This window comes from Protomyctophum bolini, assembly GCF_963924005.1.
Source record: "Protomyctophum bolini genome assembly, chromosome: 13".
Lineage (NCBI taxonomy): Eukaryota > Metazoa > Chordata > Actinopteri > Myctophiformes > Myctophidae > Protomyctophum > Protomyctophum bolini.
The window spans coordinates 36,144,682-36,167,553 of record NC_137874.1 but is presented as its reverse complement, the minus strand read 5'-3'; the positions used below and the strand labels follow the sequence as shown (position 1 = coordinate 36,167,553).

The 22,872-nt window shown below is 44.4% G+C and overlaps 1 protein-coding gene across 4 annotated transcripts in view; it reads left to right on the top strand.

The window, feature by feature from the left end:
• The window catches only part of acaca (acetyl-CoA carboxylase alpha), a 59,976-nt gene that overhangs the window by 6,185 nt on the left and 30,919 nt on the right, over positions 1 to 22,872 (top strand). For all 4 annotated transcript variants that reach the window (XM_080780298.1, XM_080780297.1, XM_080780296.1 and 1 more), the window contains exons 5-27: positions 151 to 260; positions 661 to 742; positions 1,003 to 1,101; positions 2,624 to 2,730; positions 2,850 to 2,960; positions 4,012 to 4,221; positions 4,773 to 4,943; positions 6,492 to 6,653; positions 7,981 to 8,144; positions 8,903 to 9,053; positions 9,343 to 9,446; positions 10,522 to 10,749; positions 12,039 to 12,189; positions 12,290 to 12,424; positions 12,860 to 13,006; positions 13,303 to 13,491; positions 14,755 to 14,855; positions 15,181 to 15,269; positions 15,572 to 15,696; positions 15,967 to 16,080; positions 16,599 to 16,712; positions 17,311 to 17,400; positions 17,904 to 18,022. In XM_080780298.1, the coding sequence (XP_080636424.1) occupies positions 151 to 260; positions 661 to 742; positions 1,003 to 1,101; positions 2,624 to 2,730; positions 2,850 to 2,960; positions 4,012 to 4,221; positions 4,773 to 4,943; positions 6,492 to 6,653; positions 7,981 to 8,144; positions 8,903 to 9,053; positions 9,343 to 9,446; positions 10,522 to 10,749; positions 12,039 to 12,189; positions 12,290 to 12,424; positions 12,860 to 13,006; positions 13,303 to 13,491; positions 14,755 to 14,855; positions 15,181 to 15,269; positions 15,572 to 15,696; positions 15,967 to 16,080; positions 16,599 to 16,712; positions 17,311 to 17,400; positions 17,904 to 18,022 (3,073 nt within the window). The remainder of the gene's footprint in view (positions 1 to 150; positions 261 to 660; positions 743 to 1,002; positions 1,102 to 2,623; positions 2,731 to 2,849; positions 2,961 to 4,011; positions 4,222 to 4,772; positions 4,944 to 6,491; positions 6,654 to 7,980; positions 8,145 to 8,902; positions 9,054 to 9,342; positions 9,447 to 10,521; positions 10,750 to 12,038; positions 12,190 to 12,289; positions 12,425 to 12,859; positions 13,007 to 13,302; positions 13,492 to 14,754; positions 14,856 to 15,180; positions 15,270 to 15,571; positions 15,697 to 15,966; positions 16,081 to 16,598; positions 16,713 to 17,310; positions 17,401 to 17,903; positions 18,023 to 22,872) is intronic.

Here is a 22,872-nt window from a genome sequence, read left to right as displayed (position 1 = left end):
ATTCTTTTAAAATTGTGAATATAGCCACGTTAAATATAATGAAGTTTGATATTTTCATATGGCAACATTCGTAGGTGACCACAAGATATAAAAAACATTTGCATTCATTATAAACGTGCACTCACGTTGTCATGTGTTCATCGCCCACAGAGTACATCAAGATGGCGGACCATTACGTGCCTGTGCCAGGAGGCACCAACAACAACAACTACGCCAATGTTGAGCTCATTCTGGACATTGCTAAGCGCATACCTGTTCAGGTAAGTTCCGACGTTTTGTTTCCATCTCATGCAGACGCAGTAAAACCTCGATCTCAAGAGGGGGAAGTGCACCGGATTGTCTGGTTTGAGTCATCATTTGGAAAGTATTGGTAGTCAATGGACCGTTGGCTGAGAAACAGTGGGATGTATACGCATGGGATGCATAGCAAGTGTTACAAAAGCACAAATCTTAGCCCATATCCCCAAACCAACACAACAGTGGTCCCCAAGTTGATTCTAAGTCAGGGGGTGGTGCCGGTGGTCCTTCGTTCACAATCAGTTGAAAACCCCTGCACTAAATTAACACTGATTTTACTGTATACATTTTCAAAGCGAAACTGAGGCTGTGCTTTGGAGTATTTTCTATTGTTGAACAGCCTTATTTGTATATTCTGTACAGGCAGTGTGGGCTGGATGGGGCCATGCCTCTGAGAACCCCAAACTCCCTGAGCTGCTTTACAAGCATGGCATTGCTTTCATAGGTAAGACAAGGCTGTACCTTTTACTTAGTTTATTGTTGTGTACTTTTTTGTTGCATTGTCGTTTTGTCCAGAGTGTTGAATGTGTTTGATGGACCACAATGGAAACAAGCCTGTGGCTTTTTGTGTCATCCATTTGGCATGTTTTTAAATCGTTTTACTGCCTGTACCTTTAAAGATTGTCAAAGTATTCAATCCATCAATCAAACTCATCAAAATGATCTACCCATTAGTTGATCTCTTTGACTGTTTTTATTTCACAGGTCCCCCAAGCCAGGCCATGTGGTCTCTCGGAGACAAGATTGCCTCTTCTATTGTGGCTCAAACTGCTGGCATTCCAACCTTGCCCTGGAGTGGTTCAGGTAGGTTGTTTTTCTCCGAAACCTTTTTCTCCAAAACCTACTGGAAAACTGGAAAGACTACTTTGGAAATGCGTGCAAATAGATGTAGTCATTTCTGGATAAATGTGTGCATCTGTATACTGACCTGACGAAGATCTACTAAGATCGAAACGTTGTCGTTTAATCAATAAAGTAGTTCTTTACCAAAAGACCTCCTTCCATGGATAAATATAGGTAACATTTTCTTATTTGAGGGCAATTTCCCTCGCATTACTAACAACCTCTAATGTTGGGTAGAGTAATAAGCACCTAGAGCTGCAACGATGGAGTATTTTCTGTAGTGTAGAGTCATTGAATAATCAACTATAACCTAAAATCGATTATTTTATTTTTTGAGGTGTGCTAGCCCCTCCTACATCCAGATTTTAGTTACCGTCCACAAACCTCGTCTTAAACAAACAAATTTTACGTCATAGTGTCTGAGCAAATGGGCATAGTCTTTATTTTACGTCATGATGATGTACGATGATAAGAGCGCCCCTCACTTCATTTGTTCAGTTAAATTGATTATGCTGAATAACTGTTGCAATCTTATATGGGACAGATGCCAGGCCATGTATAGACCTGGCATCCTATAGTCTGCACTCCGTATAGTTTCAATGTACAGATTATTGATAGATTCTTTTTAAATATTATATACTGTTTAGACTGATCTGCTTCTTGGTTTCTTTTTGCCTTATGTGCCACAAGGCACGAAGTGGATAGGTAACAGGTTCTTGGTTTACCTATGATCCTAGATGACTATTTTTATACATTTGATGCATTACCTTGTGTTTTCTGCTTGCTGTAAAATCGATCTGGATTGCCTAAATTGCAAATAGTTTTGAGAGATTACTCGAGCGCAACATGGAAAGTGGTTTACCTGTGAGCGGCGTTCAAACTCAGTGAACCGCAGGGAGGACATGATTACTCGGTCTTACCTAATGGGGGATCACTTACTGCCAACGAAAACAGACAACCATACTCACGTCACCATGCATTAACTATAGGCGAGTGGAACCACACCATTCAAACAAACGGAGCATTAGAACCTGCACAAACGCAGGGAAAAAACTCAGCCCTGCCCGAACGAGCCCGTCATAACTGCCGGGTGCAACAAGCTCTTGTAGTGCCCGTTTTCGTTTATTTCTGACGTTCTTTTGTTGGTTCACTCATGGTGTTTTGTTATGGCTTTCCTATAGCTCCAGTTAGCTCCTAACATTAGCTGCTGATGCCTCTCTCTCCGCGTTGCGGTGTTCAGAGTAGTGGTTTTTATGCCGTTCAGACTCCCATTGGCTTAGAAGGCAGCCAATCATCATGACAAGGTCGCTAGGAGGCAACCAATCATGACTAGGTTGTGTTTAGAGTCGTCTTTACGGTCGTCAGTCCTGCAAATGTAGGCCAGGCTGCTTCGCACCTGGCAAAAAACAACTGCCATTCATGCCACGTGTTGTGAAAATAGTACTGTAAAATATTGTTGGATGTTTCTGTGCTTGTGTCTCAGGTCTGACGGTGGAGTGGTCCGAGGCGGACCAAAAGAAGAGAATCATCAATGTGCCCTCTGACCTGTACGAGCAAGGCTGTATCCACGACGTGGAGGCTGGCATGAAGGTGATTGTTTCACCTGCTTGACGTGATGCTTGAGACTAACCAATCGGCCGTGGACTTTGGCCTTATCGTTGCATGTATGTTGATGAGCTGTGTGTGTGTGTGTATGTGTATTTTTCCAGGCTGCGGAGGAGATTGGCTACCCTGTAATGGTGAAGGCCTCCGAAGGAGGTGGAGGAAAGGGCATCCGCAAGGTCAACTCTGCCGACGATTTCCCTAACCTCTACAGACAGGTTAGTGAAGACTTTGTCCGTAGTCGAACTGACATCATGTCATGTGTTTTGTGTAATGTAGTATCAGTGTCAGTGATCTTCAACCTATGTCATATCAAGGCCCATTATTTATTCGGCATTTAAGCCGCGGACCACCATTTGACGAGATTTAGCCTCGCAGACCCAAAACTAAAGAATATTTTGTTGTTGTCGTTGGATAAGATTTTGTCCACAATTCCATGCTGCATTAATGTGGTACCATAGGAGAGAAATGGCACACGTTGATCAAAATTGAGAATAATTTTACATCCTCTAATTGTGTAGACTTCTTTTAAATTATGTAAAATAATGCAGGTGTTTAACAATAATCCATTTGGTTTCATTTTACGCTCTCAAGAGCTAAATATCTACTAAGGGTCCATTTGGTTCCCTACTCTCCGTCATTTAGCTGGGGACCACCTGGAATCCCCTCAAGGACCCCCGGACCACTGGTTGAAAACCCCTCTAGTGTGTCATCGCTGTTGGGGTGGACACATTGTATGATCCCAAACCGTTACTTCATAGGAGATGTACTGTAATATAGAACTGAAGTGTTCCCATGGATACAGTGTAATTATTATTTCTTTAGTCACAAGGCTCTTGTTGTTGTTAATACTTTTCATTGGTTGAATATTTATCAAACTGATTTACCACATCTTGTGAAACCTCTTTTTTGTTTGGCTTGCTTCAGACAATGCAGCAGCATAGATAAAATAAGTTCACATCAATCACAGCAAACAAAGGGATACAATAGAGAGTGGAAGAAAGAGCAAACGAGGAGTAAAAAAAAAAGAGTAACGTATGTGCATGTTTTCCCTGTAGTAGCAAAGTTAGGCAAACCTTTTGTGAACATCTTCACATTAGGTTATGTTCCATACATGCACATAACGCATTTTAGTTTAGAATTTTTTATGCAACTTCGAGCATAATAGTTCTCTGCCAGTTTTCCCAAAATAATTTTGAGGAAATACAGATATGCAAGGTCACCACATGATTACGAAATAAGCTTAACTTCCTCCTCGTGTGTCTCCAGGTCCAGACGGAGGTTCCGGGATCGCCCATCTTCGTCATGCAGCTGGCGAAGCACGCGCGGCACCTGGAGGTGCAGATCCTCGCCGATCAGTACGGCAACGCCATCTCGCTGTTCGGCAGAGACTGCTCTGTGCAGCGACGGCACCAGAAGATCATCGAGGAGGCCCCCGCTACTATCGCTACCGCCGACGTGTTTGAGGAGATGGAGCGGGTATGGATCCCCCCCCCACCCCTATGTTACACACGAACCCATTTAGACCCGTGGACGATTCTACACATGTCTTCGAAATCATGACAGTTTTCTGATAAGCCTCTGTTTCTATGTCAGTGGTGCTCAAAACTATTTCATGTCAAGGAGCCCTAGAATGATATGCATTTGGCCGCCGACACCCATCTCAAAATATGTTGTTCCAGGGACCCCCCCCCCCCCCCAGAAGCAAAGATTTTAGTTAAAAATGTTCACTCTGAAAGACTATATATTCAAAGATTTGCGCCACATTTTCACGATTTTTCAAAAATGGCAGACCTACAAGCTCGTACACGGCTTGTAGATCTGCTATTTTTCAATAGCTAAAGTATAACATAATATAAGCTTAAAACACCAAAAGGGGTTCCCGCCCAAAATGGGTGGAAAAAGTACTCAAATGTATATTTGGCAATCTGTAATGACCTAGTGCTCAAAATATGGACTCCTGGCTCCAGTTTGAAAGTCGTTAAAATGGACAAAAACTAACTTGAGGACGGTTCTTTCCACCCATCCAGTGTGCGGTGAAGCTAGCCAAGATGGTGGGCTACGTGAGCGCCGGTACGGTGGAGTATCTCTACAGCCAGAACGGCAGCTTCTACTTCCTGGAGCTCAACCCTCGTCTCCAGGTGGAGCACCCCTGCACTGAGATGGTGGCCGATGTCAACCTGCCCGCCGCACAGCTGCAAGTGAGTCTCACTGATGCAATTCAAATCAAATTAGCTTTTTTGGCATGAGAAAACATATACGTTTACATTGCCAAAGCAAGTGTCACAATATAATAAAACGGTTGAAAATGGGGAAAGTATTTACAGTTGGAGGGGGTACAGCATTGTGTAAACAGAGCTATGTCACATTGTATCGTTATATGCTATATGTATATGTATAAATCTTTTGAAGTAATTTTCCCTCAAAACTATTTTAATAGTATACAAATGGGAAAAAAAGGAGCAGGTCTAGAGGTCTAGTCAATACAGGCAGTAGTGAAGTCCTTCCATTCCATTGGCTAACCTTTTATTCGAACAGTTCACAAATCTTGCTGCTGTGTTCGCACATTGTTGTAGTTCTCCCAACATGCAGACACACATGTGCGTGTATATATACATACGTACATACGTGAGCTGCTTGGGAGGGTATGTGTTACAATCACGTGTTATCTACTCGACCGGTGTCTGTTTATTTTTGGGACAAAGCTGGCATGCTTCACCGCCCAGCGCTAGAGTAGGCCCCTTTAATCTCCATGGCAACCGACCAAGAAGAGAGGCGATACGCAGAAACTATAGTTGCACTAGGCTGCTGTTTAGGTTTGTGTGTGTGTGTGTGTACACACACTCAACAGTAAATAGGTCAGTTGTGGTGAAGCTGAAGGGTAGTGTTGCGAAGCAACCATGCATCAACCAAGCTCAACAGATGGACAGCATCTGTCCTCTACAGTGTAGAGGACAGATGCTGTCCTACTCCTTCACACTGGCTCTTAATAAAATGAAGAGCCAGAACAGAAAGGCTATCGGCTGAGAGACGAGTGTGTGCACAACATAGACAGGATGTCGTGCACACCCTCATCTCTCAGCCGATAGCCTTTCTGTTCTGGCTCTTCATTTTATTATCACTTATCCACAAATCGGAGCTGTGTTGGGGTTCAAAATATCAACAAATCTATTCTGAAGTACCTGTACTTCTGTACATTCTACGTGAATAGATGTACAGCGTACATATACCGTACTATGGCCAAAACAGTTCACCTCTATAATTATTTTATACTTTCGAAATGTTTAAAAAATAGCAGACATACAAGGTCGCAAAACTCGCAATGGGCCTTGTCGATTTATTCCTGAAAATATTCTTGAAAAACATGAACAACACCAGGTTGAAAGTAGATAAAAGAGCATGGACAATGAAGTGGAAATAATGATGGATTTATTTTATTTTTGTATAGAGATCTATATGTATCTATATGTTTGTATAGAGAGGAATAGAAACTATTCAATAGAAACTATTCAATACAATATATCTCTGACAGCCTGGCAGAGATATGTGCTCTGTGGTGCACCCCTCTAGTTTATGCACGTGCAACTCAAATACCGTACAAATGTAACCAAATGGACCCTGTGAAGTCAGACATGGTAGCAGCAATCATCTATGAAAGGCTACGGTTATATTTGACTGATATTTTGTTCCGTGTTTCACTTTGTCCAGTGAAGAGAGCATCATGTAAATCCTTAATGTCTCCTGTCTAGATTTCCATGGGAATCCCTCTGCACCGCATCAAAGACATCAGGATGCTGTATGGGGTCCAGCCCTGGGGGGACTGTCACATTGACTTTGAGGGTCTGTTCACGGCCCCCTCCCCTCGAGGCCACGTGATCGCAGCCCGCATCACCAGCGAAAACCCCGATGAGGTATGTGCCAGTGGCCACGTTTACATGCAGGCTGATCATTCAGAATAAATACTTCAGAATAAAATACTTCGGAAGTAAAAAAAAATCCTGCGAGTTTACATGGGAAATGGTCATTCCGAATGATTGTTTACATGGAGACATGATATAAGACATGATACATGTTAATTCACGTGAAACTACGCCATCTGTTGGACACATACAATATAGGCAGTTCATTCATTGTGACTGTCTCAACAATACAAACATTACAGACGAAAGACGATACTTTGAAATCATTTCATTCCGCAGTAGCTTTGAGGCTGCTGGTTGGATAGGGGTGGGCATATATGTTTACCGTCTTTTTTTCCCCACCCGCTGTGGCTCCCCTTCTCCGCTGGGAAGGTGATCATCTCGTTTTTATTTGTACTTTATTATCTACAGCACGGCCAGGGCACCCAACACACTGATTATTATTTTATCAAGGGTCGCTCGTTATTTTTTAGAGAGAGAGAGACACTGTTGAACAAACACTCAGATCAGGGGGATCTGTGTGTGCTGCTCCACGTTTTTTTGTGTGGATTTCGGATCTGCAAAATGCACGAAATAATGCGCTCTATGTGAAAACTCCTCGGCGCGCCTTGGAGTTGGAAATGAGCATGCTCAGAAAGACCAGAATGAACTTGCATCCGAAGCAGTGTATACATGAGTCCAATTTTCTTTCAATCGCATTAAACATCGGAATAATCCGGCCAGTGACATCGGAATGGTTTTTAAATCGCATCAAGCATTTTCATTCGGATTTAAGTTTTTGTAGGTGTTTACATGACAACGTTTAATAGGATTTAACTTCTATTCGGAATTAAGAGGGGTTGAAAGACCTCATGTAAGCGTCTCTCTCTCTCTCTCTCTCTCTCTATCCCGCTCTCGACACAGGACATAGAATTTATACACAGTAAAATCCTCTGTGGTAATTTAACTTAAGACCTGAGACCAGTTTCTATAACGGTGGTTCTCAAACGTTTTCATGTCAGAAACTCCTAGAATTATATATATTTGGCCGCAGACCTCCATCTCAAAATATTTTCTAGTTAAAAATGCTCGCTGTGAAAGAATATATATATTCAAAGATTTGCACACCTTTTAAAAAAAAGAGAGCAGATCTACAAGTTCCGTGTCGCGCAATGAGCTTGTAGATCTGCTATTTTTCAACAGCTAAAGTTTAAAATAATGGTTAAAAAGTGGTTAAAGGCTAAGGCGACACAGATGTGTTCCAGGTCTTGTAATGGGTTGAAGTCCAAATTGAAGGGCCCTGATTAAACATCTGTGTGATGTGTCGTTGTTGCTGTAGGGTTTCAAGCCGAGCTCGGGAACGGTGCAGGAGCTGAACTTCCGCAGCAATAAGAACGTCTGGGGTTACTTCAGCGTGGCTGCGGCCGGAGGCCTGCACGAGTTTGCCGACTCCCAGTTCGGACACTGCTTCTCCTGGGGGGAGAATCGCGAGGAGGCCATTTCGTGAGTATACACTCACGTACACACACCCAACACTGGATGACACGGTTGGTGACAAATGGTGGAAAAATATGTCAATTCTCCCCTCTGTTCGTGGGAGAGTTCAGTTTTTGGCACTATTTTTCCTACTCAGAGATGCAATCGATAACTACTTTTGAGAGGAGCTTCTAGACGTGAATGAATTGAACTCGACTAGGTCATAAGCTCACCATTCAACCTAGCTTCTAACTGCATGCCGTGACATTAATAATAAGTTGATAATGAGTTTGTTTAATTCTGGGTAAGTCGGAAAGAAAATCCCCCAAAATCCAAACTATCCCTTTTAAGCACTTAAACCCTATATTCTTTGTTGACCGGGGTCCTCCAGCGGTCTAATACCTTCATCCCTTCTTTTTTTGCCTCTAGTCTGCACCAAATCTCTTCATCTGTAATGACATACCCCACATAATTAGGACGCTAGGGGCTAATGCGGTTAATAGGTTTTATGTTTTGTATGATGTGAAGGCACCCAGCGAGATGTATTTACAGTTGTCTTTGTCTCCATGGATTAAAGTTCTCAGTCGCCACAACCGATTTCAGTCATTTGGATTCCATAGAAGTCTGCATGTCTTCTATAGAAGTGGGTCCTGCACCAAAAATAGGCTATCTACAAGCTTTTTATATTGTTAAGCACTTTGTGACACACTTTGTGCAGCGCGACGTGTTGTATGCTTGTAGATTTTCGGTTATTAGTTATTTCATCCATGTGTCTCTCTACGCAGTAACATGGTGGTGGCTCTGAAGGAACTATCTATCAGGGGAGACTTCAGGACCACGGTGGAATACCTCATAAAGCTCCTGGAGACGGAGAGCTTTCAGCATAACACCATCGACACTGGCTGGCTGGACAGGCTCATCTCGGAGAAGATGCAGGTATACAGCCATGTCTCTCATTTGGGTGAGAGCTATGAGGAGCATGTGTACTAGCATGTAGCATCACGTTTCTTAGTGTGGCGGTTCTCAAACGTTTTGATTTCAAAGACCCTTGTATCTCTCAGTGGTTGTTTAATACCATAAGACAAGTGGTTCTCAAAGTGAGGTCATCGACCCTCAGGGTTCCTTCCTTGAATTGGCTTCAAATGGCCACTTGGCTTTAGTTTTATGATTTTAAATTGCATGCTCACTTGATTAAACGGATGAGTTTTTAATGCTGTGTCTGCAGGCAGAGCGACCAGACACCATGCTGGGGATCGTGGCCGGTGCGCTCCACGTAGCCGACGTCAACCTGAGGAACAGTGTGTCCAACTTCCTGCACTCTCTGGAAAGGTACAAAACTGCCCCTAGATCAGTCTATCTGTTGGATAGAAAACACATCCACAGGGCATCTAGTGGAACAGCGGTAAAGTTCCCACCACTGCAGAGACTACTAGAGGGGTTTGAATCCTCCGCTGTGCATCCGGCTTGGCCGGGGCTCTCCAGCAAACACAATGGGCTCTATGCACACAGGCCATTTTGGGAAGACGGGTGTTACCGCTGATAGTACGAATGAAGGCTCTGTTCCATTCTGGTCAAACAGAGTCAGGGTGCTGCTATTGTGCGTGTTGGCTCACTGGCTACTCCAGTGGGTCTCAAAGTGTCCTTGAGTGGGTTCCAAATGGACCCATAAGGGTGTGTAACTCTGAAAGGTATGGGGATCCTTGAAATGAAGAGGTTTGAGAACCACTGTACACTAAATGCAACAGAGCCTTACTTGGTGTCATCGGCAACACCTGTGAAGGAAGTACGGAAGTGGCCCAAGTTCTTTCCAAAATGGCGTGTGTGCACATAGCCCATTGGCTGTGTTTACGAGTGGGAGGCCGGGCGGAGTGTGCAATTTCTATCGCTACACTAGCGACTCCTACAGCTTGGTCGGGACCTGTTCAGCACGATGGGAAACTGAGAGGAGGAATGGCATATTCCACCACATGCGAAAACTGTGAATTGGCATAACGACTAAATTGGGAAAAGGGGGAAATAAATAAATGCCTCACTAACGCACACCTTTGTATCATGAACTACGTCAAAGATTGTTTTAGTAGATGTGGAAACCTGGATCTGATATGGTTAAGCGACGCAGAGAGAGGCTTTTAACATAAGATATTCACAGTCTTGCAGAATATTTAGAGAATGTGTGGGACAAGCGGACAAAGAAAACATATATGTGATGTATATTTATTTCTGGTTTTGGGTATTAACCAAATATTTTCTTTTTCTTTTTGTGTAGTTTCTGTGTTCAGGATGTGATTTTGTTAACTCATTGTTTGTTTCTGGTCTCTTATAATCCTGTAAGGGAAGGATCTGTTATGGAAATTAAAAATAGTTTGTTCGTTCATTCATTCACACACATCTCCCACTGTTCCAGGGGTCAGGTGTTACCCGCACACACGCTCCTCAACACGGTGGTGGTGGAGCTGATCTACGAAGGCACCAAGTACGTGCTGACCGTGACACGGCAGTCTCCCAACTCCTACGTGGTCATCATGAACCAGGTGTCTGCCGAGGTGGACGTCCATCGCCTCAGCGACGGAGGCCTTCTGCTCTCCTACGACGGCAGCAGCTACACCACCTACATGAAGGAGGAGGTGGACAGGTACGTTACTGTTTAACTATACCACTCTACATGAAGGAGGAGGTGGACAGGTACGTTACTGTTTAACTATACCACCTACATGAAGGAGGAGGTGGACAGGTACGTTACTGTTTAACTATACCACCTACATGAAGGAGGAGGTGGACAGGTACGTTACTGTTTAACTATACCACCTACATGAAGGAGGAGGTGGACAGGTACGTTACTGTTTAACTATACCACTCTACATGAAGGAGGAGGTGGACAGGTATGTTACTGTTTAACTATACCACCTACATGAAGGAGGAGGTGGACAGGTACGTTACTGTTTAACTATACCACTCTACATGAAGGAGGAGGTGGACAGGTACGTTACTGTTTAACTATACCACCTACATGAAGGAGGAGGTGGACAGGTATGTTACTGTTTAACTATACCACCTACATGAAGGAGGAGGTGGACAGGTATGTTACTGTTTAACTATACCACTCTACATGAAGGAGGAGGTGGACAGGTATGTTACTGTTTAACTATACCACCTACATGAAGGAGGAGGTGGACAGGTACGTTACTGTTTAACTATACCACTCTACATGAAGGAGGAGGTGGACAGGTATGTTACTGTTTAACTATACCACCTACATGAAGGAGGAGGTGGACACGTACGTTACTGTTTAACTATACCACCTACATGAAGGAGGAGGTGGACAGGTACGTTACTGTTTAACTATACCACTCTACATGAAGGAGGAGGTGGACAGGTATGTTACTGTTTAACTATACCACCTACATGAAGGAGGAGGTGGACAGGTATGTTACTGTTTAACTATACCACCTACATGAAGGAGGAGGTGGACAGGTACGTTACTGTTTAACTATACCACCTACATGAAGGAGGAGGTGGACAGGTACGTTACTGTTTAACTATACCACTCTACATGAAGGAGGAGGTGGACAGGTATGTTACTGTTTAACTATACCACCTACATGAAGGAGGAGGTGGACAGGTACGTTACTGTTTAACTATACCACTCTACATGAAATAGGAGGTGGTCCGTACCTTATTTAGCCTTCATCGTATGACACTGTGGCACGCTGAAAATAGGCAATCCTCAAGCTCTCAACGCGTCGCTCTCTGCTGCGTTGTTTGTAGCAGATGTCCTATTTTTGGTGAAGTGACCAATGCATGTTGACTTTTTATTTTGGCATTTTGTGCACAATCGTCTTTGGCCATTCTGATTTGTAAATAGTAAATACATTACTCAATGGTTAAACTTGGTTAGTACTGTTGTTCTTTTGTATTTCGCAGGTATCGCATCACCATCGGGAACAAGACTTGTGTTTTCGAGAAGGAGAACGACCCGACGCTGCTGCGCTCACCCTCGGCGGGAAAAATCATCCAGTACACGGTAGAGGACGGCGGGCACGTGTTCGCTGGCCAGTGCTACGCTGAGATCGAGGTTCGTGACATCCACGTGAAAGAGCATTAACGGCACATTTGCCGTAATTTCATAGATGCAAATTTATAGATGTGTAAACGTGTGTGTGTTGTTGGTCCAGGTGATGAAGATGGTGATGACTCTGACTTCTGCAGAATCTGGGTGTATTCACTATGTGAAGAGAGCTGGGGGAGCTCTGGAGCCTGGCTGTGTCATCGCCAAGCTGCAACTGGACGACCCCAGCAAAGTGCAGCAGGTACTGTAGATCACTGTTCCACAAACACTGGGTCGGGACCCATCTGTGGGTACTGGGTAGCATGGGTCCCTTTGTTTTTTGTTTTAAACAAATGTTTAACAGTTAAGCTGCATACCCCGTGTTCCACACTATTTAATCCATGTTTCGGTGCTGCTTATTACGCTAAACCCGCTATGTGTTTAATTCGCTGTTGTTTAATAATTAAAAAAGAGCGGATTTGTCACGGACCTGGTGACGAGGCCGTCACGTTATGATGACAAAACCGGAAATCGAGCCGTGCTCTGGGCTGCAAGGGCTTCTGGGAAAATTAGTTCAATGCAAGTGAACGGTGGTTTTGACTGGACTCGCAGAGCCCTCGCAGCCTGTTGTCGCTTCGCATCGCACAGGGGCCCTGCCCACCACTATCTAACCGTGTGTGTTTTTTTTGTCCCCAAGGCGGAGCTGCACTTGGGGGCCCTGCCCGTTATCCAGGCCGTGGCGCTGAGAGGGGAGAAGCTCCACAGAGTGTTCCACAGCACACTGGACCACCTGGTCAACATGATGAACGGCTACTGCCTGCCCGAACCCTTCTTCGGCATCAAGGTACCCAGAGTCCACGCGTAGCATAAAGGCCTATTCATAGTCCAGTTATCGGTGAAGAGGTGACCACCGAAAATGACGTCACGAATTAATTTTTTATACAGTTTGAACTTGAGTAGGTTGAGTACTAAACTACTTTAAGTACATTTTGATGCCGAAGCTTTTGTACTTTTACTCAAGTACATTTTGAATTCCGAACTTTTACTTGTAACAGAGTACTGATATTTTTACATAAGTAAAGAATGTGAGTACTTTTCCCACCACTGATAAACACTCCGTTCCTTGTCTCTCCCCCCCAGCTTAAGGAGTGGGTGGAGAGGCTGATGAAGACCATGCGAGACCCCTCGTTGCCTCTGCTGGAGCTGCAGGACATCATGACCAGCGTGTCAGGACGCATTCCTCCCGCCGTGGAGAAGGCCATCAAGAAAGAGATGGCGCAGTATGCCAGCAACATCACCTCGGTGCTGTGCCAGTTCCCCAGCCAGCAGGTAACGCACGCACGCTCTCTTTTCTAAATGAGGCTATGGGCCCTATCTCGTGCCACCCCTCACCCTTCATCCCTAAACCAATTTGCCATTTTTTACTATTTTGAAAAATATTTTCAAATGTTCAACTAGCCGATCTAGTCATCGACATGTTGTGAGCTTGTAGTTCGGCTAGTTGAACTATTTTTTTTTTAACACTTTATTTTGATTTTTATTGTTGAATAAATGAAAAAACATATGTGTACATTTTGTTGTATCCGACATGTAAATATCCCCCCCTCCCCCCAAATCAAGGTCAGAACAAGACAAATAAAACAAAGACAGACAGTACAAGACAGTAAAAGTAATTAGTAAACTAGTTTTGAAAGTACTAATGAACAAAAAATAAAATTAAAATAAAATAATAATAATAAAATAAATAGTATTTTCCATCAGGGTATGGTATCTAGGTTACATACATTGTATCCATCTTTCAGTTTAGATAGTAAGTTGCTCTGTATCCAACTGTCTACTTACTGAGGGCCTCTAACCAGAGGTCGGCCAATGTCAGGTTTGGTGTAAGGTATCAGATTGTACAGGGGAATATGGGTTTAAGTGAAAGTTATACTTTCTACAAACTCTATGAAAGGGGTCCAAGTCATAATGTATCTATCTTTAGAACCACTACGGTTGTACCTTAGTTTCTCTAGGGGAATCATGGAGAGAACCTCTTTGACCCACTGTTTGAATGAGGGAGGTGTCCCCGACTTCCATTGTCGAAGTATCAATCTACGAGCCAAAAGCGTTGTGAATGCCACAGCGTTTGCCTGAAGACCCGTGAGCCGTTCCTCGGTTGGCGACAGCCCAAAAACAGCAATCACTGGGCAGGGATCCACCGTTCCACCACATACATAAGACACCGCCTCGAAAATTTTCTCCCAAAACCTGACTAAAGATTAGTTGAACTATTTTAAAAGGTTTTTCAAAATAGATGGGGATAGATTGCAAATAAGTTTAGGCGTAAGGGCTGGTGCAAGATATAGCCCTTTATGTTTATTCTGCTTGCTTGTGGTGCAAGAATATTTCACAATACTTCTAACTGATGGAATGCCAGTCTGAATGAGCGGAGGAGGAGAAAGAAGCCAGCAATTCATAGACCTTAATACACACTGTGTGTGTGTGTGTGTGTGTGCCGTGCGTGTGTGGCGCGCTATAGACGGGTTCTTTCTTACTTCAAATCAAGAGTTTTAATTCTGAAGATGGAATGTTCTAATCCCTCCTTTCCAGATCGCCAACATCCTGGACAGCCATGCTGCCACTCTGAACAGGAAGTCAGAGAGAGAGGTGTTCTTCATGAACACCCAGAGCATCGTGCAGCTCGTTCAGAAGTGAGTACATCCTGAAGCATGAGGTCAGTCCGTTGCTCTCCCCAGGTTGGCAGAGGGAGTGTAGAGCCCAGGATTACACTAGGCAATTGACACTGGGTGAAAAAAGAATGGGTTACAAAATTGTGGGATAAAAGTTATCTAGTAAATATTATTACCAGTGAAAATGGCAGATCTACAAGCTCACAACGCGACGCTTCGAGCCGCGTTGTGAGCTTGCTATTTTCACTAGTCTGTGTCCCGGGCAAACGTTTAATTTCTCTTTTGGGTCACGGGCTAAGAAGTTTGGGAACCACTTGTCTAAACTGACTGCACACTCGTCTGCCAGGTATCGCAGTGGCATCCGTGGTCACATGAAGGCTGTGGTGATGGATCTGCTCAGGCAGTACCTCAAAGTAGAGATCCAGTTCCAGAACGGTGAGAAATAACATCTATACACCAACATTTTAGCTTTAAGGATCATGTGTGTGTGTGGAATAATGTATGCATGATGTGTAATGGGGTTTAGATTTGGTCTCTTTTAGAAGTTGCCCAAAAGCGTTGCAGTTCCTCAATTTGACCAGTTGAGGGCACTGCCGCACAACAAACGTTTTGTACCCCTCTTACCACTTTGCCTGTAGATGTCCGAACTATCCATTCCTTATGCATGTCATGTGCTTGTTCACACAGGAGTGACAGGACACTACGATAAGTCCTAATATGCATGTTCTTGTTTACAGGACACTACGACAAGTGTGTATTCGCACTGCGTGAAGAGAACAAAAGCGACATGGCCAACGTGCTCAACTACATATTCTCCCACGCCCAAGTGACCAAAAAGAACCTCCTGGTCACTATGCTGATTGTAAGTGTCCACTTAACGCCTAGTCATTCATTCATCCATTTGTCATCAAAGATTTGATAGATTTTTCAACACCATAACTCACATGACATAAAAGACAAATCAAAATAAGACAAAACACAACAAGCAGTCAAAAACTACACTAATAGGACAACACCCCTCTACACTCTATAGTTAACAATAGTGATTTTATAAAAGTAGTCCCATAACTAACATTATTCTTTCTGGCAAACACTGGGTGTTTTACTGTGCACGTCCTCTTGCGTTGTCCAGGACCAGCTGTGCGGGCGAGATCCCACGCTCACTGATGAGCTGATGACCATCCTGACCGAGCTCACCCAGCTCAGCAAGACCACCAACGCCAAGGTGGCGCTTCGTGCCAGACAGGTCTGCTGACCCCCACGCGCCATTCACCTTACATTTCCTTACATCCTTACATTTCCTTGCTATATAGTATATACAGAACACGTACAGTAGGCCTATGGTATATCCCCCTCTCCTGAAATTGCTCATTTCATTGCTACAGTACAGCACACATACAATGATGCACCGTGTGGAACCGTTAGCCGTGCAGAGCCATGAGGCCCAGGAGCCTATCTCTCCTGACCTGTTTCCTTAGCGTGAGGCAGCTTGATGTACAAGTACACCCCCTGGACATGACGCTAGTATGTCGCAGGGACTTATCCCCAATCCAACCCTTGATGCCGAGTGCCTTCTTTGGTATGACCCGGGGCCCAGGGCGGACAGTCAAACACACAAGGCCACTGAGACCGTTAAGTCGCCACTTAATCATTAAGGGGTGACTTCATTAAGGTTTAATGCATCCTGCAGCAGCTATATTAATTTATGACCAACTGGAAATAATTATCATAATTATTCCCTCCCCCCCCCCCGCCCCGCCCCAGGTGCTGATAGCCTCCCACCTGCCCTCCTACGAGCTCCGACACAACCAGGTGGAGTCCATCTTCCTCTCGGCCATCGACATGTACGGACACCAGTTCTGCATCGAGAACCTGCAGGTATATACGAGGTGTCAGGCAGTGGTGGAAAGTAACTAAGTGCATTTACTCAAGTACAATTCATAGTTATTCTTATTTGTACTTTACTTGAGTATTTCCAATTTCCAGTACTGTTACTTCTACTCCACTACATCTCGGAGGCAAATATTGTACTTCCACTCCGCTACATTTATTTGAAAACTTTACTTACTTTGTAACCACACTTTTGGTACTTTAAGTACATTTACTTACTTTTGTACTTTTAGTACATTTTGAATTCAGAACTTTAACTTGTAAAAGTAGTTCTACAATACAGTATTGATACTCAAGTAAAACATTTATATACTTTAAATACTTTTCCATCACTAGTGTCGGGGAAACAGCTTGTGTGTGCACCATGTGCTCTTTCTTTTTATCTATAATGTTTATCCCACAAATTTGTAACTCTTTTTTTCCACCCAGTGTCAATTATCTAATGTAATCCTAGGCTCTACACTCCCTCCGCCAACTTGGGGAGAGCAACGAACGGACTGACCTCATGCTTCACCAAGTGATCTTACTGACTGAAGCGAGCGTTTCACACATCGTGCAGTAACAAGTTGTCTCCCTGTCTTTGTAGAAACTGATTCTGTCAGAGACGTCCATCTTTGACGTGCTCCCCAACTTCTTCTATCACAGTAACCAGGTGGTCAGGATGGCTGCTCTGGAGGTAAGAGTGCCGTTGTCTTTACTGCTGTTGCTGAATCGCCTCCGTGTTTGAGGTATATGGTCCCGCACACTAGTATGGACCGCGACGGAGTTGGACAGAATAGTTATGTTCCCCGACTGCCCCTCAAAGTGGCTACTGGCCAATCACAGCACGTCCTGTTTACTCAAACGCGAAGGCGATTCAGACATGTAGCAAGTTTTTTCATTACATTTTTTTGTTCAGATTTCTCTTTCTTTTTTTCTTCTTCAGTAGTTTAGTTAGTTTTAGTAGTTTATTAGTTTTTAAAGTAGGTTTGCCTGCCAGGTTTTAGTTAGTTTTGTAAACGCAAAATACAGTGCAAGTTGTTCTGAAAAGACTCGCCTATCTACAAGCTCATGGCTTGTAGATCTGCTATTTTTCAACAGCTAAAGTATATAGAATCGGTGTTAAAAGTGGTAACCTAAAAGCTCCAGGTCATATAAATGGGTTAACTCCATATCTCCCCTCTCTCCCCGTGCGTGCAGGTGTATGTGCGCAGGGCGTACATCGCCTATGAGCTCAACAGTGTTCAGCATCGTCAACTGAGGGACAACACCTGTGTGGTGGAGTTCCAGTTCATGCTCCCCACATCGCACCCCAACAGGTAACAAACAAACAAATATTGTGCACGGTGGCGTGTTCATCATCCCTGAGAGAGTAACAAATGGTTGTGCTTATTTATTTTTATTTTAAACACTTTAGATTTACAGGGCACATAGGTTAATATATAACCTGGCTCTGCTTAACACCCCCACACCCAACCCCCCCCTGCTCCTGACAGCTTTTGTTGGCGGTGTGGTGGGGCCCATGCTAAATAAAACTAAAAGCGCTCATTTGTATTAACTAGCCTTCAAATCGTGTTGGTTTGAATAATGTGTTCCTTCCACGCGTTACGTCGTCCAACCGGGGAAACTCCCCCCCCCCCCCCCCCTGTCAGGTGAAAAGAAGCAGCTTGGACTCCTCATGCATAGAATGAAGCATGAGGTCATTCCGTTGCTCTCCCCAGGTTGGCAGAGGAAGTGTAGTGCCCAGGATTTGTACATTAGATAATTGACACTGGGTGCAAAAATTGGGTTGAAAAATCGTGGGATAGAAATTAAGAAAAAAATATTATTGTGTTGGTTTACTGAGAGCACGTTGTTCTGTGTTTTTTATATAGACCATAATGGCTAGCGGCGTGCGTAGTCACCACTTGCCAGATGCTGTGTGGTTTTGGTGTAGCAGTAAACCCTTGCTCATTAAAAGCAAAGTGATGTGTTTATCGCTATAAAAATGTGATAATATTAATTAAATAAGCGTACAAGGATTACTGTACATATATTTAAATTAAAATAAACACAATGAGTTTGGATACCAGCTATAGCTGCCACTCACTACGACAAGCTACTGTAAACGCATACAATACAGATGGTAACAGGATAGGTGGGCACAAGGGACATCTGGGCCAATTTGGCATAGCCATGTCAAATTGACTATTTTTTGCATCCATTCAGATATGCACATACACGCATATACAGATATTACTTGACATATACCGATGCTCATACACGTACACCTAGAACACTCTGCACAATTTAAGTAAAAATAGTATCTTAATTTAGTTTTTTTCCCCAGTCAGCAACTTTTGTGCTTTAAAAAATTGTTTAGCACTAAACGAGAAACTGCTATGGACTTCCAGCATGTGGCACTGGCTGCTAGACATTAAGGTCTCTGTAGAAAGACCAAAACATTAGATTATTTTTGTATTTAATTCTTCCACACGTGCCTTTGACACCCGATCCCCACTCCCCCACCTGTGCTGCCTGTTTATGTTGTATTCCATGTAAAGGATGCTGTGGAAAAAGAAGGCATTTGACAAAACTAAAACTATTTTGCCTGGTGCCATGTTGAGTCACAAGTCCCGGTGGTGAAGCCGTTGCTTCTATGCCACCAGATGGAATTTGGGAGACACAAGGGGGGGGGGGGGAAACTACAGCAAAGTTTGTGTTGAAAGTGTCCTTATTTACCCTGTCATTTATTATTTTTTACTTAACGTTCTACCAGTGTGGTTGTAATCCCTGTGTGTGGATGCATTGGATGTATGATCGATGTAATGATGTATTGCATTTCCTGCTTGCTGCTTTGCGGTGCATGTGTGTGTGTGTGTGTGTGTGTGTGCTTTTCTTTGTCATTGAATCACCAGGATCAGGTTTGTCAGTGAAGTTGGATGCAGTCACAGCTTCTTCTAACAATCATTGTATGCTTGTTTTATTTGCATGCATCTGATTCCATGTTGGTATGTGGATTACACCCGGCGTGGTTGGTTGGATGATAATGATGAACAACAGCATGCGAATGATTTCATGACATGAGAACGTATTGTGGTGGTCACTCCAGTCTCCTGTCATGAGAACGTATTGTGGTGGTCACTCCAGTCTCCTGACATGAGAACGTATTGTGGTGGTCACTCCAGTCTCCTGACATCATGAGAACGTATTGTGGTGGTCACTCCAGTCTCCTGACATGAGAACGTATTGTGGTGGTCACTCCAGTCTCCTGACATCATGAGAACGTATTGTGGTGGTCACTCCAGTCTCCTGACATGAGAACGTATTGTGGTGGTCACTCCAGTCTCCTGTCATGAGAATGTATTGTGGTGGTCACTCCAGTCTCCTGACATGAGAATGTATTGTGGTGGTCACTACAGTCTCCTCCTGTCATGAGAACGTATTGTGGTGGTCACTCCAGTCTCCTGTCATGAGAACGTATTGTGGTGGTCACTACAGTCTCCTGACATGAGAACGTATTGTGGTGGTCACTCCAGTCTCCTGACATGAGAACGTATTGTGGTGGTCACTCCAGTCTCCGGTCATGAGAACGTATTGTGGTGGTCACTCCAGTCTCCGGTCATGAGAACGTATTGTGGTGGTCACTCCAGTCTCCTGTCATGAGAACGTATTGTGGTGGTCACTCCAGTCTCCTGTCATGAGAACGTATTGTGGTGGTCACTCCAGTCTCCTGTCATGAGAACGTATTGTGGTGGTCACTCCAGTCTCCTGACAGGAGAACGTATTGTGGTGGTCACTCCAGTCTCCTGTCATGAGAACGTATTGTGGTGGTCACTCCAGTCTCCTGACATCATGAGAACGTATTGTGGTGGTCACTCCAGTCTCCTGACATCATGAGAACGTATTGTGGTGGTCACTCCAGTCTCCTGACATGAGAACGTATTGTGGTGGTCACTCCAGTCTCCGGTCATGAGAACGTATTGTGGTGGTCACTCCAGTCTCCTGTCATGAGAACGTATTGTGGTGGTCACTCCAGTCTCCGGTCATGAGAACGTATTGTGGTGGTCACTCCAGTCTCCGGTCATGAGAACGTATTGTGGTGGTCACTCCAGTCTCCTGTCATGAGAACGTATTGTGGTGGTCACTCCAGTCTCCTGTCATGAGAACGTATTGTGGTGGTCACTCCAGTCTCCTGTCATGAGAACGTATTGTGGTGGTCACTCCAGTCTCCTGACAGGAGAACGTATTGTGGTGGTCACTCCAGTCTCCTGTCATGAGAACGTATTGTGGTGGTCACTCCAGTCTCCTGACATCATGAGAACGTATTGTGGTGGTCACTCCAGTCTCCTGACATCATGAGAACGTATTGTGGTGGTCACTCCAGTCTCCTGACATGAGAACGTATTGTGGTGGTCACTCCAGTCTCCTGACATCATGAGAACGTATTGTGGTGGTCACTCCAGTCTCATGACATGAGAACGTATTGTGGTGGTCACTCCACTCCAGTCTCCTGTCATGAGAACGTATTGTGGTGGTCACTCCAGTCTCCTGACATGAGAACGTATTGTGGTGGTCACTCCAGTCTCCTGTCATGAGAACGTATTGTGGTGGTCACTACAGTCTCCTGTCATGAGAACGTATTGTGGTGGTCACTCCAGTCTCCGGTCATGAGAACGTATTGTGGTGGTCACTCCAGTCTCCTGACATGAGAACGTATTGTGGTGGTCACTCCAGTCTCCTGTCATGAGAACGTATTGTGGTGGTCACTCCAGTCTCCTGTCATGAGAACGTATTGTGGTGGTCACTCCAGTCTCCTGTCATGAGAACGTATTGTGGTGGTCACTCCAGTCTCCTCCGGTCATGAGAACGTATTGTGGTGGTCACTCCAGTCTCCTGTCATGAGAACGTATTGTGGTGGTCACTCCAGTCTCCTGTCATGAGAACGTATTGTGGTGGTCACTCCAGTCTCCTGTCATGAGAACGTATTGTGGTGGTCACTCCAGTCTCCGGTCATGAGAACGTATTGTGGTGGTCACTCCAGTCTCCTGTCATGAGAACGTATTGTGGTGGTCACTCCAGTCTCCTGTCATGAGAACGTATTGTGGTGGTCACTCCAGTCTCCTGTCATGAGAACGTATTGTGGTGGTCACTCCAGTCTCCTGTCATGAGAACGTATTGTGGTGGTCACTCCAGTCTCCTGTCATGAGAACGTATTGTGGTGGTCACTCCAGTCTCCTGACATGAGAACGTATTGTGGTGGTCACTCCAGTCTCCGGTCATGAGAACGTATTGTGGTGGTCACTCCAGTCTCATGACATGAGAACGTATTGTGGTGGTCTGTGGTGGTCACTCCAGTCTCATGACATGAGAACGTATTGTGGTGGTCACTCCAGTCTCCTGTCATGAGAACGTATTGTGGTGGTCACTCCAGTCTCCTCTGGTCATGAGAACGTATTGTGGTGGTCACTCCAGTCTCCTGACATCATGAGAACGTATTGTGGTGGTCACTCCAGTCTCCTGTCATGAGAACGTATTGTGGTGGTCACTCCAGTCTCCTCTGGTCATGAGAACGTATTGTGGTGGTCACTCCATTCTCCTGACATGAGAACGTATTGTGGTGGTCACTCCAGTCTCATGACATGAGAACGTATTGTGGTGGTCACTCCAGTCTCATGACAGGAGAACGTATTGTGGTGGTCACTCCAGTCTCCTGTCATGAGAATGTATTGTGGTGGTCACTCCAGTCTCTGGTCATGAGAACATATTGTGGTGGTCACTCCAGTCTCCTGTCATGAGAACGTATTGTGGTGGTCACTCCAGTCTCCTCTCTTTTGAATTTTGCCCCGAGGAGATCTCATGTTGCACATTATGGAGGTGCAGCAGTCAGAAAGGGAAATGCGTGTGATTGACGATTACATTCAAGGATGTCGGTCCCTTTATTTCCCTGCAGTCGCACACACATTCCCAGTGGTGGAAAGTACATTTGGAAAGTACATTTACTTAAGTACAATGTTGAGGTATTTGTAATGGAGTATTTCCAATACCTTTACCTCTATATCATCACTGCATCTCAGATCCAAATATTGTACTTTTATTCCACTACATTTATTTGAATTGTTTAGTTACTTTGTAGATTTCGATTCTGTAGATTTCGATTCTTCTTAGTACAAAACATTAACCACCTCAG